Source organism: Aegilops tauschii, chromosome 2 (assembly GCF_002575655.3).
Source record: "Aegilops tauschii subsp. strangulata cultivar AL8/78 chromosome 2, Aet v6.0, whole genome shotgun sequence".
Taxonomy (NCBI): domain Eukaryota; kingdom Viridiplantae; phylum Streptophyta; class Magnoliopsida; order Poales; family Poaceae; genus Aegilops; species Aegilops tauschii.
Genome location: NC_053036.3, coordinates 518,877,619 through 518,892,652, shown reverse-complemented (window position 1 = coordinate 518,892,652; position 15,034 = coordinate 518,877,619). Strand labels below are relative to the sequence as shown.

General features: G+C 48.4%; 1 protein-coding gene across 2 annotated transcripts; it reads right to left on the bottom strand.

The window, feature by feature from the left end:
* Positions 1-6,413: 6,413 nt before the first annotated feature.
* Positions 6,414-8,987, bottom strand: LOC109769391 (polygalacturonase ADPG1-like). 2 transcript variants are annotated; one of them, XM_020328139.4, is made up of 9 exons: positions 8,773-8,987; positions 8,466-8,615; positions 8,243-8,380; positions 7,992-8,159; positions 7,845-7,868; positions 7,463-7,752; positions 7,239-7,347; positions 7,045-7,158; positions 6,414-6,927 (listed from the first exon to the last, which is right to left on the bottom strand). In XM_020328139.4, the coding sequence occupies exons 1-9, from the start codon at positions 8,773-8,775 to the stop codon at positions 6,637-6,639; spliced, it is 1,287 nt and encodes a 428-aa protein (XP_020183728.2). In that variant the 5' UTR covers positions 8,776-8,987; the 3' UTR covers positions 6,414-6,636. The 2 variants fall into 2 exon arrangements, with proteins under 2 accessions (XP_020183728.2, XP_073365037.1); XM_073508936.1 differs by lacking the exon at positions 8,773-8,987 and having other exon boundaries at positions 8,466-8,621.
* Between the last annotated feature and the right edge of the window lie 6,047 nt (positions 8,988-15,034).

Below are 15,034 nucleotides of genomic sequence, written 5' to 3'. Positions count from 1 at the left end.
GTGTTTGTTGGGATGCGATCAATTGTGGGTTTATGATTGGAATATTCATTGAAAGTAGTTGAGTCTTCGCTGAAATTTATTATTCATCACTATTATAGCTTTGTATTTCTCCCCGATCTATCCATTTGGTTTGGTCTACTAGATTGTTTTATCTTCAGTGAGAGAGGTGCTTTATAGTGGGTTCAATCTTGTGGTGTCCTCATCCAGTGACTGATGGGGTATCGAGGCATGTATTTTATTGTCGCCACTAGGGGTAAAACGACGGGGTTCAATCATATTTCCTGATTTTATTTTGTCTGCATTATGTCGTCTTGCTTAAAGTGTTACTCTATTCATCATGAACTTAATACCATAAATGCAGTGAGCAGTCCGTCGACTAGTAGATCAATAGTTGTAGATGCAGGCAGGAGTCGGTCTACTTGTCACGAACATAATTCCTATGTACATGATCATTGCCATGAATGTCATCATAACTACGCGATTTTCTATCAATTGCCCAACAGTAGTTTGTCTACCCACCATATACTATTATTATGAGAGAAGTGAAAAATATGGCCCCGGGTCTATTTTAATCATATTACTAAAACCAAAAATAACTTGGTGCAATTTTACTCTTTTTATTTTACTTTGCAATTTATCAATCTACCATAACCAGATTTGATTCTTGCAATTAACGAGTACATGGGGATTGACAACCCTCTTGATCGTGTTGGGTGCAAGTATTTGCTCTTTTGTGTGCAGGTACTATTTACTAGGCATTTGCGTGGTTCTCCTATTAGTTTGATAACCTTGGTTCTCACTGAGGGAAATACTATCCGCTACTATAATGTTTCACCCTTCCTTTTTGGGGAAAATCCCAACGCAGCTCACAAGTAGCATAAATCATATCTTAATTTTGATATTAATCTTAACATCAAATATAGATATCTCATCAGTTCTCTCTCACGAAATGCATCAAACTGACTTGTTTTAGATACAACACTAATGTATGGTGCACTGTCACTCAGATGCTTTATTTAAACATTTATTTAATCTCATTGGATATAGCTCAAGATATGGTGCACCGGGACTGTCCTAAGTAGTCTATCCCACCAAAGCTATTGCAAAGCTCCTAATCAACAAACTCAAACCCCTGATTCGTCATTTTGCACGGATGCCATTGATGGGCATGCAAAGCCCCTCCGCATCCAAGCGACGCCAGCCGGCAAATGGGCACGAAACCGCCGCCATCAAGCCCCACCGCTCTGGGAAAGAAAATGAGAAGAGAGCTTTCCTAGATGAGTTTCTCCACCTAGAACGACACATCCAAAATAGAACCGAGCGAGCCGACCGAACAATCCACGTGATGGCGTGAGCTATATTTCCGCGCTCTAAGTGCACTCAACCAGGGTCTCCGCAGGAGCCAAACGTCCAGGTGAATGTGCTTAGCTACGCATGACATGGCGCTTGAACTACGCGAGTAAGCAATAAATGGACAATCGACGCTACAAATGAACCCGGGCAACGCACAAGCTTGCCAATGCGTGGGATAAGAAAAAAAATTCTCCAATGCTAGACGAGCGGGATCAGTGACACCACAAAGGATGCACTAGGTTCAACATTGCGGGCCCATAGCAAATCGACACATCACACATTGAGCACCCCCTCTTTAGCGGTTTCCAGCCCGTTTGATGAGGCCGGGCATTAGAGCGTCTGAAGAAGGCCAAACAAAAAGGCTCTACATACCCGGACGCATGGTCGTGCCCAACAGGCCCCATGCATGCTATTGGCTGCATTGTCGTAGAATCCGGATAGGTCGCCCGGCGGCACCAAACAGCCAGAAGACCACCCAGGCAGACGAGTCGACGGTTGGTTGGGAAATCTGGGCAAGTTAATAGGGTTAATAATGTAGCCGGCTGCTGGCTATAAAGAGATGTCATGTCGTCCCACACATCTACTCCCACTGCACCTCCCTATTGTCTCATTGTCTCGGATTAGGCAGGATGGATTGTTTTCTAACCTTCAAAATCTCCTAACCATTGTTGCTTCTGCAAAGCTAGATGTTTTTTTTGCAGGACTTTTTCCACAATGATGCTTTGGATGCATGCTCCCATAACCATGGAATGACATTCTCATCCAGGAATGCCTACTCGCTTATTGTAGATGAACCACTTCATGACCATGATGTCGATATCATTTGGGTTTCATTAGTTAAAATCAATCTCAAGATATTCGGCTGGCTTCTCTTCGATGATAAGCTCAACTCCAAAGCCAATATTTTCCACAAGACATTGTAACTAAAAATCACTGCCCTAGATGTGACACACCTTTTGCGGAAGCCTTTCACATATTCATAATTTTCCTAGAGACCCTGCAAGGTTTGGCTTCGGCTTGGATTGCTACCACTTACCTCCATCCAACCTCATCTAGGATGTGCCCTTGCCAGCATGTCTTGATTGTGACATTTGCCCCTCCGTCGTGCTCTCTGTCCTTTGGATGCTTTGGGACTCTCACAATGCCAAGGCTTCTAAAAATGAGTATCATACCCCCTCGGTTACCCTTAAAAATATGATTTCAGACTTCACTGTTTGGGCTTTTAGATTCAGGGCCATCTATAGAAGGAACGTTGCTATCTCTTGGTAGCACTACCTGACCCCTGCCTCACAGAAACTATGTAACTGCCCTTTGGTCCTTTGAGTAATACATTCAAGTGGGAACGCCCCCCCCCCCCCCCCCCCCCCCCCCTCAGTTTTTTTTCTTAAGAGCTTTCACATTAAGCCAAAATAGAAGAAAAAGCTTGCAACGTAGCACGAATGATTTCCTTATATGCTGGTACACCGTGCGTTCACATCCATACACCCACACCCAAGAGCATGCTAGGTGCTAAACCCTCGGCTGGGCAACGTGGAGTTATCTAGTCATGGGATCTTAGGGTAGACGTACTTGGAGATGTCCACTTGCACAATATGATAGCGGGACAGAGTTCCTCCACCATCCGCTGCCATGATTGACGCGGTGTTGACAAGGCTCTTCATGCACCTGTCGTTCTCGTTGCAGTCGAAATCCATGACCATCGTCTGCCTCAATGTCCCATTTAGGTTTGTGTACGTTATGTTGCCTAGTGCCATTGCCCCCTGCAATAAAGTTAGCCCCCAACGAAGATGCACAAACATTTACGTTAGTCTAGTGTTGTCATAGTGTCCCAAATTATGCAGGATGGATTATTTTCTAACCTTCAGAATTTTTTAACCACGTTTTCTAATGTGGAGCTAGATGCTATTTCGTCTTTGTTGTAATATTTTATCCGCAATGATGCTCCCGATGCACACTCCACCGACCATGGACTGATGTTCTCATCCAGGAAGGCCTACTCACTTATTGCAGATGAACCTCTTCATGACTCTAACAGCAACATCATGTGGGGTTCTTTGGTTCCAACTAAGATCATGATATTTGGTTGGCCTTTCTTCAAGGATAGGCTCAACTCCAAAGCCAATCTCTTCCACAAGACGATTGGTCCTAATAGCTGCTACCCCAGATTTGACGTTGCTTTTGAAGATGCCTTTCACATCTTTATATTTTGCACTGAGGCACTGCGGATTTGGCTTCAGCTTGGATTGCAATCGCCAACCTCCATCGAATATCACCTGGGATGTGCTTCTTTCGGCATGTAATAATTGTGGCATTTGGCCCTCCATCGTGCTCTTCGTCCTTTGAAAGGTTTGGGACTCTCGCAATGCAATGGTCTTATGAAATGATTACCCTCCCCCCCCCCCCCCCCCCCCCCCGCCCTGCTACCCTACCTACTACCTCCCAAGAAGGAGGAAACCGGCTTGACCCAAGTCAAGCCTACCCGGAGATCACGGAGGATCTCCTACCTGCCGTAACCGAATAGGAAACCATGTAATCCCAGGCCTCGTCAACCTATATAAGGCGAGGCCAAGCTAGTCGGTAGGCATGTACCTCGTAACACACAATCAACCAAACCCCCCATACACATACGAGATCACAACCATTGTACTTTGTACACCCTATTCATCAATACAATCGAGCAGGATTCGCTACTTTTTCCATTATGGATTTTAGTACTATTTCATTCATATTTCATTTTTATGTTTGGAGCTTTCAAATAAGTTCCATACTCCCTCCATCCACATATATAGGGACTAATATATTGCGAGGACTATATATATTGTGAGGTAGCCTTTGACCAATGATTAAAAAAATAGTATATGAGATGTATGATACACAAATTATGTCATTAGAAACTTCTTTCATGGTTGGGTTGGACACTAAAAGTGTTCTCTTCACATATTTTCTATTCAATATCATTTCTATGCCATCGCAATTTTACATGTTTTTAGTATTTATTCAGACATTCCTCTTTCCATGCTTTCATTATTGTTTCATTTCACAATTCATCTATGTTTCATCTCGGATTAAATATAATTTTTATTATGGTTTATAACATTATCTTTTGCATGTTTTTATTATTGGTTCAGTTCAATTTCTTTCTCTTATGATCTCACATTTCACATAAATTTTATTATGGTATCAATTTTGAATTTAAAATTGTTGAGAACATGTTGAAATTTGATCTTGCTTTATAGATTTAAATGTCATGAACATGAATCTACAAACGGATTTTAAATCGGATCATTGGTTCAAAAGTTTAAAGTGTTGCAAATTTAGAATCAGACTAAAAGTATGGGTGAATGGATAGTGGGATGAAAGAGTAAAATAACCTGAGTGCAATAAATGTCATGTCCCACGAAAATAGTAGAAAACAGCTGAATTACCGAAAAAGGGTTTCCCCCGCTTTGTATTCCAAAGCAAACAACACCGATACATAGACAATGCTGGGGCGAGCAGCACAACAAGCCCAAAGGGAACAGGAAAAGGAAACGAATGCCAACAATGGCAGCTCGACAAAGCGAGGATGACCCGCCACCGCAGCACCCTCTGGAATCGACCCACCACGATAAAAGGCTCTGATCCACCGCGTACCAAGCATCACCTCCAAGAAGGAATGCGACGCCGACGACGCAGCTGCCCGGACAAGTCCTAGGGTTCCCCCCTGGCATGCGGAGGGGAGTAGGGGATGGATACCACCGACACCCTTCAGGAAGGACTGGCGGCACCCTCAGGCGTCGCCGCATCGGAGCCAGAAGACCCGGCAAGGATTTCTCCCGTGCTCCATACCACACCGCCCAACTGGACCGGAGCCAACTAGCTAACGCGCCGCCCACCAACATGCGCCATCGCGGTCGCGACGCCACCCACGCCCCTCACTGAGATCACCACCACGAGGCCAAGAGGACTAAGACAGAAGCGTCGGGCGACGGGAGCATCAGCACCGTAGCCACGCGGGAGGGAACCACCTCCACCGCCGTCGTGCGGGAGCCACCATCGCGGTCGCCGTCCGGACACGGCAACAGGGCATACCATGCCACCCCTGGCCCGGCCAGGCCCGAATAGTGCCCGCTAAGCCCCGTCGGCCACGCTGCAGCAGGGCGGCAGCAGCGCCGCCAGCACCCCATCGACCAACGTCGCTCCCCCGCCACCTGAAAGTCGCGCCGTAGACCCGCCCCGCTGTCGGCCCGCCCAGACCCAGATGGGGCCTAAAGGGCCCAGATCTGGGTCGAGCGGGCGCCGCCAAGCCGCACCACCCCGCCGCCAACAGCGCCGCCGCTGTCGAGCCTATCTCCCGTGTCGCGCCAGGGTGCCCCGCCGCCACGCCGGACCGCCGCCGCCGAGGAACACCCCACGGAGAAGCTTCGCCCCGCGCAAGAGAGCAACCGAGAGGGGAAAGGCCGGGGGGGCGCCGCCGCCAGCGTCGCATGGGCCAGGCTCAGCGGCGGGCGCCGACGACGGCGGCGGGGGAGGGAGGGGTGAGGGGGAGCTGGGGGAAGAGAGATCGGGGCGCGGCCGGTCGCCCGCGGCGGCGACGCGGTCGCGAGAGCTATCCGGGGGGGGGGGGGTGTTCTGGACCAAACAGTTGAATTCAGTAGAATACTCGTATGCATTGTGTATTCCTGCATACATGGCGAGCATGCGGGGACCCGGTAGAAACCGGAACCGCTACTTTTTCATCTCCGCACTTTGTACACCCTATTCATCATACAATCGAGCAGGATGTAGGGTTTTAGCTTCAGAACCTAGATAACTATTGCCTCGTGTTATCCATCTGTTTCATCCAGCTAGTTGTCACACACTATTAAAGGATTTGACAACATGAGCCTACAATTACCCTTAAGAATATTTCAAACTTCACTCTTCGGACTTTTAGATTCCGGACCATCTGTAAAAGGAATTTTCCTATGTCTTGGCGGCACTACCTCACCTCCTGCTCTCTGAAACTATGTAACTGCCCTTTGAGCCTTTGAGTAATGCACTCAAATGGGTACCTTCATGCGTGATTGTCCAAAAAAGAATTTCTTATGACAAACCAGCATTATTCCATTTTCTATCGGGGTAGACCTCTCGTGCTCAACAAAATCCTGCTCTCTAAGAAAAAAAAAAGTAACTGGGCAATATACATGGCGCTACACCTTGCAGTAAAGCTTTCACAGTAAGCCCAAAAAAGGAAGAAAAGGCTTGCAGCATAGCTAGGTACACCGTGCGTTCACATCCATATACACACGCCCAACAGCATTGCTAGGTGCTAAGCCCTGGGCTGGGCGACGGGGCGTTGGCCGGGCCGGGCGGCCCGGCCGATGGAGCGTTAGCTACACAAGGGATCTTCGGGTAGACGAACCCGGAGGTGTCCACTTCCGCGTTCTGGCAGCGAGCCACGGTTGCTCCGCCGTCCGCCGCCGTGATCGCCACGGTGTTGACGTGGATGTCCATGCAGCTGCCGTTCTTGCTGCAGTCGAAGTCGACGGCCGTCTTTCCCGTCGATGTCCCGTTCAGGTTCGTGTACGTTATGTTGCTCAGCGCCACCGCCCCCTGCAATAAATTTAGCCCCCGAGAAGACGCACAAACATTTTAGTTCTAGCTACTCCACCACACATACAGAAGTATATAGATCGTCCAACACTCAACCCACACATAGTAGTAGAGTACCGTATTTGAGACGTCTTGGCGATCTTCGTAGAACTGGTTGATGATCACCGGATGGTCCACGTTGGTGAAGTTTATGTTGGTGAAGGAGATGGATTTCGCGTAACCTCTCCCACCCTGCAGTGCGAAGAAACAATGTAATCAGCCGGCGGGCTCAGCTTCTTTGTAATTGTAACAAAAAAAACCGGTAGCGATACCTTCCACGTCTTGATCCTTGCTCCATTCGTCGTGTTGATGAACTGGACGTTTCTCACGTCGATGTACTCCACGGATTCGTTTGCTCCATTCCTGCCCAGGCTCCCCACACTAGCCAAGAAGCACAAACCCGGCCATCACGCCGTTTCCTCCTCTTCTTGGAGTGCATGGTAAATAGAAAATGCAGATGGAAGAAGCAAGCCTCCCTATTGTAACCCTTTGTTACCTTACACCATGGCCGGGGCCGCAGACGATTCCGTCGACGGTGACGAAGCGGCTCCCGGGGCCGATGGAGATGCAGTCGTCGCCCGTGCCAATGGTCGAACCGGTGATGTGGACGTCTTCGCTCCGGTCGACATGGACGCCGTCGGTGTTGGGGCTGTCCTCCGGCGCGGTGATGGTGAGCTGCGTCACGTTGACCTTGCCGCTCATGCTGAGCCCGATGTGCATCTGCGGGCTGTCCTTGCTGCTGAATTGGCTCAGCTCCACGTCGGTGCAGTTCATGACCAACAAGGCCTGGACCGATCCATATAGTGATACATACGCAATGAGGTTACATGCACGTCGATTTGCGAATTAATACTTGCTTTATTTATTTATATACTAACCGTCGGTGCCTTAGTTACACAATCCTGAAAGAAAATATCGACCATTAAATACTTTCTCTCCGAAGAAGATTGATAAATCAAAAGGCACTTGCCAAATGCAAGGAGGAATTAAAAAATTTCCTTAAGAGTTGAGTTGGGCTTCCTCACATCATCACCGTGTTTGCATTTATCGCTCCACCACGTCTCGCCGCTGCCGTCGAGCAAGCCGGTGTTGTTGCCGGTAACCGTGAGCCCGTCGACCTGGTAGAACAGCAGCCAATAGTTCTTCTTCTCGCTCCATGCGCTCGCCGCCGGCGCCGTAATCGTGCCCAAGACCTACGAAAAACATAGCAAGTTTTCCTGACCAGATGAAGCCAAACCACGGCCCAGATCAGGAAGGACGGACGATTGGTGCGTGCCTGGACGATGATTCTGGTGGAGGCGCATGGCCCACTGAACCTGGTGAGTCCGACGAGGAAGGACTTCGCCGCCGGCATGAGCAGCGTCGCCGACGAGCCAGTGGCGCCGCACGCCGCCGCCCATGCGTCCACGAACGCCTTCGCACACGGTACAGATAATCAACACACATCCGGCCATCAGGTATACGCCAGTATTTTCGACGGAGAGCGGGCGCGTGCGTACCTTGGTGTCGTCCGTGGTCCCGTCGCCTAGAGCACCGTAGTCCTCGACGTTGAACACGCCGTCTACTCCGCCGCCGCCGGCGACGAGCACACCACACCACGCGAGGCCGACGAGGAGCAGGATGGCAATGCGGAGGATTCCGATGATACCCTGCATGATTAAGCACATCTCACACAGACACACATGCATGGTCGTCAACCGATCACTTATCACCAGCACGCACGTACTACTCTATAAACTACGGATGAATCTGAACACTAGTTCGAGCAAACTTTGCGAATTGCACTAATATATACAGAGCGTGTACCATAGATGTAGGGCCCGTAGGGTCGTTGACTCGTGAAGAATTGTTGTGGAACTCTCTCTCTCTCTCTCTCTCTCTCTCTCTCTCTCTGTGTGTGTGTGTGTGTGTGTGTGGAATCAAGTGCCAAGCCCTGTTCGATCCAAGCTAATGTTTTTGCGATGAGAAAACGATGGGAAGGTGGGGGTGGGTATGGCATGTATATATATGTGCACCCCGACAAGCACCGAAACCGGGGGCGCGGCACCTTTTCTGCATCTTCATTCAAACAACGAGGCAGCACCGTATGTTTTGGTGTTGAAGATTGCCCAAGTGTATTTTGCCAGATCATGCATGTATCCTTCAACAATCACCGGTGCTGGTTGGATTCGGCGTCGTGTTCTCGCGTCGAAGAAATGAGATTGATTGAGTGACAGATACGTCCTATTTATTTTGAGGGGGGTGACATATACGTTCGATCGCGCAGATTCATCGTGCCAAATTGAATGCGTACATAATTTCGGTGAGTAGACGTGCGTATACTCGTCAAGACTACTACTACGTAGAGGTAGACATGGCGTACAGAATTAATGAAGGCGTATCCAAGAGTTCATGGCACCCGTATTTCTCATTTTATTGCCCAGGTGACGCTATTTTGCGGACTCGAGCGCGCTGCGAAAATGACGCCGCTCGTGGTTTGCATTTACGGGGAGCCCGATGCTGAATCGGATCATCTGACGTGGTAGGGATCTACCAAATCAATGCACCAGATTGTGAGTGCATTTTTAAAATCACTAGAACACACGGGCATTTAAATATTCTAGTAGGTTATCTTGTGATTTGTCTGCTCATAAATATGATTATACATAATATTTATCAAATCATATCCGTGATTGTGTAAATAAATGCTTATCAAATCCTGTCCGTCTTCCCGCAAAAAGAAATCCTGCCGGTCATTGTGTAAAGAAATGGTAAGTACATTAAGATAAAATTGGTATAAAAGATATGTTAATTAAGGTGATTGATTATCATGCGGGGAATGTGCAAAAAAAAGTGCGGTGGGACTAAAAATTCAGTTCGACAAAAAAATATCAGTGAAGAGACGTGTTGGGAGCGCGGGAGAACCAACTAACAAAGTGTTCAGCTGGAGCGAATCAACCTGTGGTTGAGATGGTTAGGTGGACAGTGGTATCCCCAACCCACCAGGGTTCAAATCCTGGTGCTCGCATTATTCCTGGATTTATTTCAGGATTTCCGGCGATGCGCTTTCAGTGAGAGGAGACGTTCCCGTCGACGACGAGGCGCCTATAGTGGCTTCGTAAATCTCAAGATGATATGCCGGCTCAGTCTCTCGGAGGTGCTCATAGGGGTAGGGTGTACGTGTGTGCGTTCATAGGGGTGAGTGTATGCGCGTATATATGAGCGCTTGTGTCTGTACTGATGCTCAAAAAAAAAGTGTTCAGCTGGAAAAAAAAGGAACGCTACTCTTTGTTTAAGTAACTAGATATGTATGTTTCATGCGTTTGCTATGAGGGTCAAAATATGTACTCCCTCCGTTTCAAAATATAGTACAAAGTTAGTATAAAGTTGGATCATTTATTTTGAAACGGAGGGAGTATGTGCTTTTGATTGATCTACTTAATTGTGTTACCAAAGATACAACAAATCAACAAAGCTAGTGGGGCAGGTTTGCCTGGCAGAGGGCTGTGACTAATGGGCGTGGGGCGGTCAACACTTGCGAAATTCTTAAGGCTGTGACTGCGGACATGCAATATTGGGGGCGTACTGTTTTCGGATCAATCAGGAAGCAAATTGCTAAACTAAAAGCCGAGCTTGGGCATGCAAAGGAGAGGGCGCTGGCCTCGGGATGCTCACTGGAGGTCCGAAACCTGGAAGACCAGCTCAGAGAGTTGTATGAAAGGGAGGAAATAATGTACAAGCAACGCTCGAGAGTTGGCTGGCTAAAGGAGGGTGACCAAAATACGAAATATTTCCAGAACAGGGCCAGTCACAGGAAGAGGGAAAATACGATTAAGGCGCTTCGACGAGCTGACGGTAGCAAGTGTACTAATGATGAGGATATGCGTGCACTTGCTGCCTCCTTCTATGCCTCTCTTTTCACGTCGGAAGGATCTGTTGGAGCTGACAGGGTCATTGATCTGATGGATGTGGTTGTCACGGAGGAGATGAACACGAGTTTGACGAACGTCATTTTGGATTCTGAGATAGAGACGGCTCTATTCCAGATGGGAGGCACGAAGGCCCCAGGCCCGGATGGCCTTCCCGCTCTCTTTTACCAGCGGCACTGGTCTCTGGTGAAGGAGGATGTTTGTGCAGCTGTGCGAGACTTCCTCCTGGGTGGGGCGACACCGGAGTCTTTTAATGACACGGTGCTGGTCATGATCCCGAAGGTGAGCTCACCGGAGCTTCTTTCGCAGTTTCGCCCCATTAGCCTTTGCAATGTTCTTTATAAGGTGGCTGCAAAAGTTTTGGCAAATCGTCTTAAGAGGTTTCTCCCGGTCATGATCTCTGAGGAACAAAGTGCATTTGTCCCGGGTAGACTCATAACGGATAATGTGTTTGTTGCTTATGAATATGTGCATGCCATACGGAACAGGAAGAGAAAGCGGCCCCTTTGCGCGGTGAAACTAGATATGATGAAGGCCTATGATCGTGTTGAATGGGGGTTCCTTGAGAATGTTATGCACAAGTACGGGTTCGCCCAAGGATGGATTGACATGATTATGAGATGTGTTCGATCAGCCAGGTTCTCTGTCAAGCTTAATGGTGGTTATTCTAACATTTTCTCCCCATCTAGGGGACTCAGGCAGGGCGACCCGTTGTCACCATATCTGTTTCTCATATGCATCGAGGGGTTCTCTGCTCTTATTAAGAAGGCTCAGCGGGATAATCAGATTTGCGGTGTGTCGTTTGGGAGCACTGGCCCCCATGTGACTCATCTTCTCTTTGCAGATGATAGTATAGTTTTTCTGGAGGGGTCCCAAGGTAACGTGGAAGCACTTCGTGATATCCTACAAGTTTATGAACAAGCTTCAGGGCAGCGGGTAAATCGCCAAAAATCTTCCATATTCTTTGGGAAGGGAGGTGGTGAGAGTGATCGAGAGAGGATCAAGGGAATCATTGGTATCTCAACGGAAGCGTTGAATGAGAAGTATCTGGGGCTGCCAACTGTGGTGGGAAGATCTAAGGAGGGTACTTTCAAGCCGGTCAAAGAAAGTTCGAGGGGGAAGGTCCTAGGATGGAAAGGCCAGGGCCTATCTAAGGCGGCTAAGGAAGTGCTCGTCAAATCTGGGTTACAAGCGACACCAGCTTTTGCCATGAGCTGTTTTCAACTCTCAAAGAAAATGTGTCGGAAGCTGTCTACCATCTCTTCAAACTTCTGGTGGGGTTCAGCTGATGGCGAGAAGAAAGTGCATTGGGTAGCCTGGGATAAGATGTGTACAGCCAAGGGGGAAGGTGGAATGGGGTTTCGAAACTTCAAGGCTTTTAACCAAGCTCTTCAAGCGAAGCAAGCGTGGCGAATCCTACAGGTTCCGCGGTCCCTCTGTGCTCGAGTTCTACAAGCTAGATACTTCAAACATGGATCTATAATGAATGTTGTTTGCCGGTGGTTCCTTTACTTTTAGGAGCATTTTGCATGGGCGTGACCTTCTGCGGGAGGGTGCTGTGTGGCGTATTGGCAATGGCTCAAAGGTGTTGATCCATCATGATAATTGGATCCCACGCAAGGGTTGTCTTCGACCACTAGGTCAGACGTATATTCATGGCACTACTCGGGTGGCGGACTTGCTTAATGGTGAGGGCGATGGATGGAACCATGTCAAGGTTGATGAAATGTTTACACCGGATGATGCACAAGATATCAAGCAGATCCCTGTTGGAGGCAATACTGTAGATGATTTCATGGCATGGAATTACACTAAAGATGGGGTCTACACTGTCCGGTCAGGATATCATTTGTTGATGAATCTGCGCAAGGCGAGGGCTGGACGGCCAGAATCCTCGTCGTCGGTGAGCAACCATAGAAGCTGGCTGGCTCTATGGGCACGCATGTGCCAAACAAGGTGAAGGTTCACGCCTGGCGTTTGATGCGCAACGGCCTGGGTGTGGGCTCTGAGCTGCATAGGAGAAGAATCAAGCCCGGCATTTTCTGTACTGCTTGTGGCGGGGAGGAGACCCTTGCACACAGAGTCTGGACGTGCCCCCATTCGATGCTGTTCTGGAAAGAATTGGCTGATAGGCGGGGCCTTCCTGTCTCTGCTCCACCTGATGGACTTGTAAACAATGTTGTTGTTGGAAGGTGGTTGCTGCAGTGGGTCTCTGATGCACAGGAGGAAGAAAAGGAGATGATGCTCCAGGGTGTTTATGGTCTGTGGCTAGCGAGGAACGCGACTAGGGACGGCAAGAGAATTGAAGCTGTGCCTGAACTAGCTCTTTCTGTATCCAGACTTATGGACGAGTGGCTCCAAGTGGTAAAGAAGGAAGCTAGGCAGAGTGTGAAGCCACCAGTGGAGAGATGGAGCCCGCCGGAACCAGGATGGATTCTTGCTAATGTGGACGGGGCTGTCTCAAAAGGTACGGTCAGCGGGGGTGGTGGCGTGATCTTGCGGGATCACGAGGGTGCCTTTTGGGGCGCGGCCTCCCAGTTCTTCCCAGTCTGCTCCAGACCTGATATGGCTGAACTGAAAGCTTGCCGGAAAGCACTCCTCTTTGGTCAGGAGATTGGGGGTGCAACGTATTCAGGTTGAAATGGATTGTAGTGAAGCAGTTAGAATGATCAATAGCACGTCAAGGAATCTCTCAGCAGCTGGTCCGTTAGTTGAAGAGATCAAAGGGCTCATGCATGGCTGGCAAGGGTGCAGAGTTGGCCAGATTAGCTGCTGGTCAGATTAGCTGCTGGTCAGGAGGTTAGTGAGGAGTGGCATGTTGTGCCCCTGATTGTATCTTGCATGTAATAGCGGACGAGATTCCAGCCTTTGCTTAAATAAAATCTATGTTTTCCTAAAAAAATTCAACAAAGCTAAAATCCGAACGTTTGGATTTCTGCAACAGATCCGAACGCATTGGATCTCGTCTGTTCTAGATCCAACGGTCGTGCGCGACCGTGTATTTCCTTTCGCAGTTTTTGCGCTCACTCTCGACAATTTCGTTCACCGCGCTCGCTCTGGATTATTTCGCTCGGATGTTTAGAGATCGTGAACGTGATAGGCGGAGTTTGTTTGCTGATTTTTTTTGGCGCAAGGGAGGTTAAATCTTATCCCGTTTTTTCTGGTACGTGGGCAGCTGGGCAGCAGTTATTTTTGGGTGAAATGCACTAATATACAGATACAGAGCGTGTATATCATAGATGTAGGGATCGTAAGGTCGTTGACTCGTGCAGAACTGTTGTGGGTAGTCTCTGGACGGAATCAAGTGCCAAGCTCTGTTCGATCCAAGCTAATGTTTTTGCGATGGAAACGTGTGGGGTATGGGTGTATATATAAGTGCACCCGGACAAGCACCGACACCGGAGGCGCGGCACCTTTTCTTCATCTTCATTCAAACAGAAGAGGCGGCACCGTTGATTTTGGTACGGTGTTGAAGATTGCCCAAGTGTGGTTTCGTCATCCGAGTTTGCTCTTGGACAACTATATCTTGTCAGATCTGTCAACGCTCACCGGTGCCGGACGGATGGATTCATCGTGGTGCTCTCGCGCCGAAGAAATGAGATCTTTGATTGAGTGACACACATACACGTTATTTATTTCGAGGGGAGTGATATATACGTTCGATCACGCAGATACAATACTGAATCGTCCCAAATTGAATGCGTACACCAATCTAGGTAAGTAGACGTGTGTATACCTACGTGGAGGTAGAGATGGCGTATCCAAAAGTTCATGGCACCCATATTTCTCCTTTGAGTGTGGCTAGGTCTTAATCATCTCAGTCAAGTAACACAACATATATAAAAAATAAAAAAATTGTACGGATCTTCACGTACAGACTGCGTTAAGTCTCAGTGGACTGAGATTTAGCAAACTCTTCTCCTTTTATTGCCGAGGAGACGCTTTTTTGAGCGTTGCGGTAATGAGGCCGCCCGTGGTTTGCATTTATGGGGAGCTGGATGCTGAATCGGATACTCTCACATGGTTCAGATCTATCGTAGCTTATTATTGGATAAGTATCGTTCGCTCAATTTGCCAAATAAATGCATCATATTGTGTGTACTTTCTTATAAAATGACCATAATATATGGCCGAATCAGTTGGCTCGCTAGCCGTCAGAT

What these genes read in the sequence shown, in the direction of transcription:
- LOC109769391 (XM_073508936.1), bottom strand. Translation starts at nt 8,621, where the DNA reads ATGCAGGGTATCATCGGAATCCTCCGCATTGCCATCCTGCTCCTCGTC. An exon ending in GGCCCCGGCCATGGTGTAAG is followed by an intron (nt 7,348 to 7,462) that starts GTAACAAAGGGT and finishes CTTCTTGGCTAG; the next exon opens with TGTGGGGAGCCTGGGCAGGA. An exon ending in CAAGGATCAAGACGTGGAAG is followed by an intron (nt 7,159 to 7,238) that starts GTATCGCTACCG and finishes TTCGCACTGCAG; the next exon opens with GGTGGGAGAGGTTACGCGAA.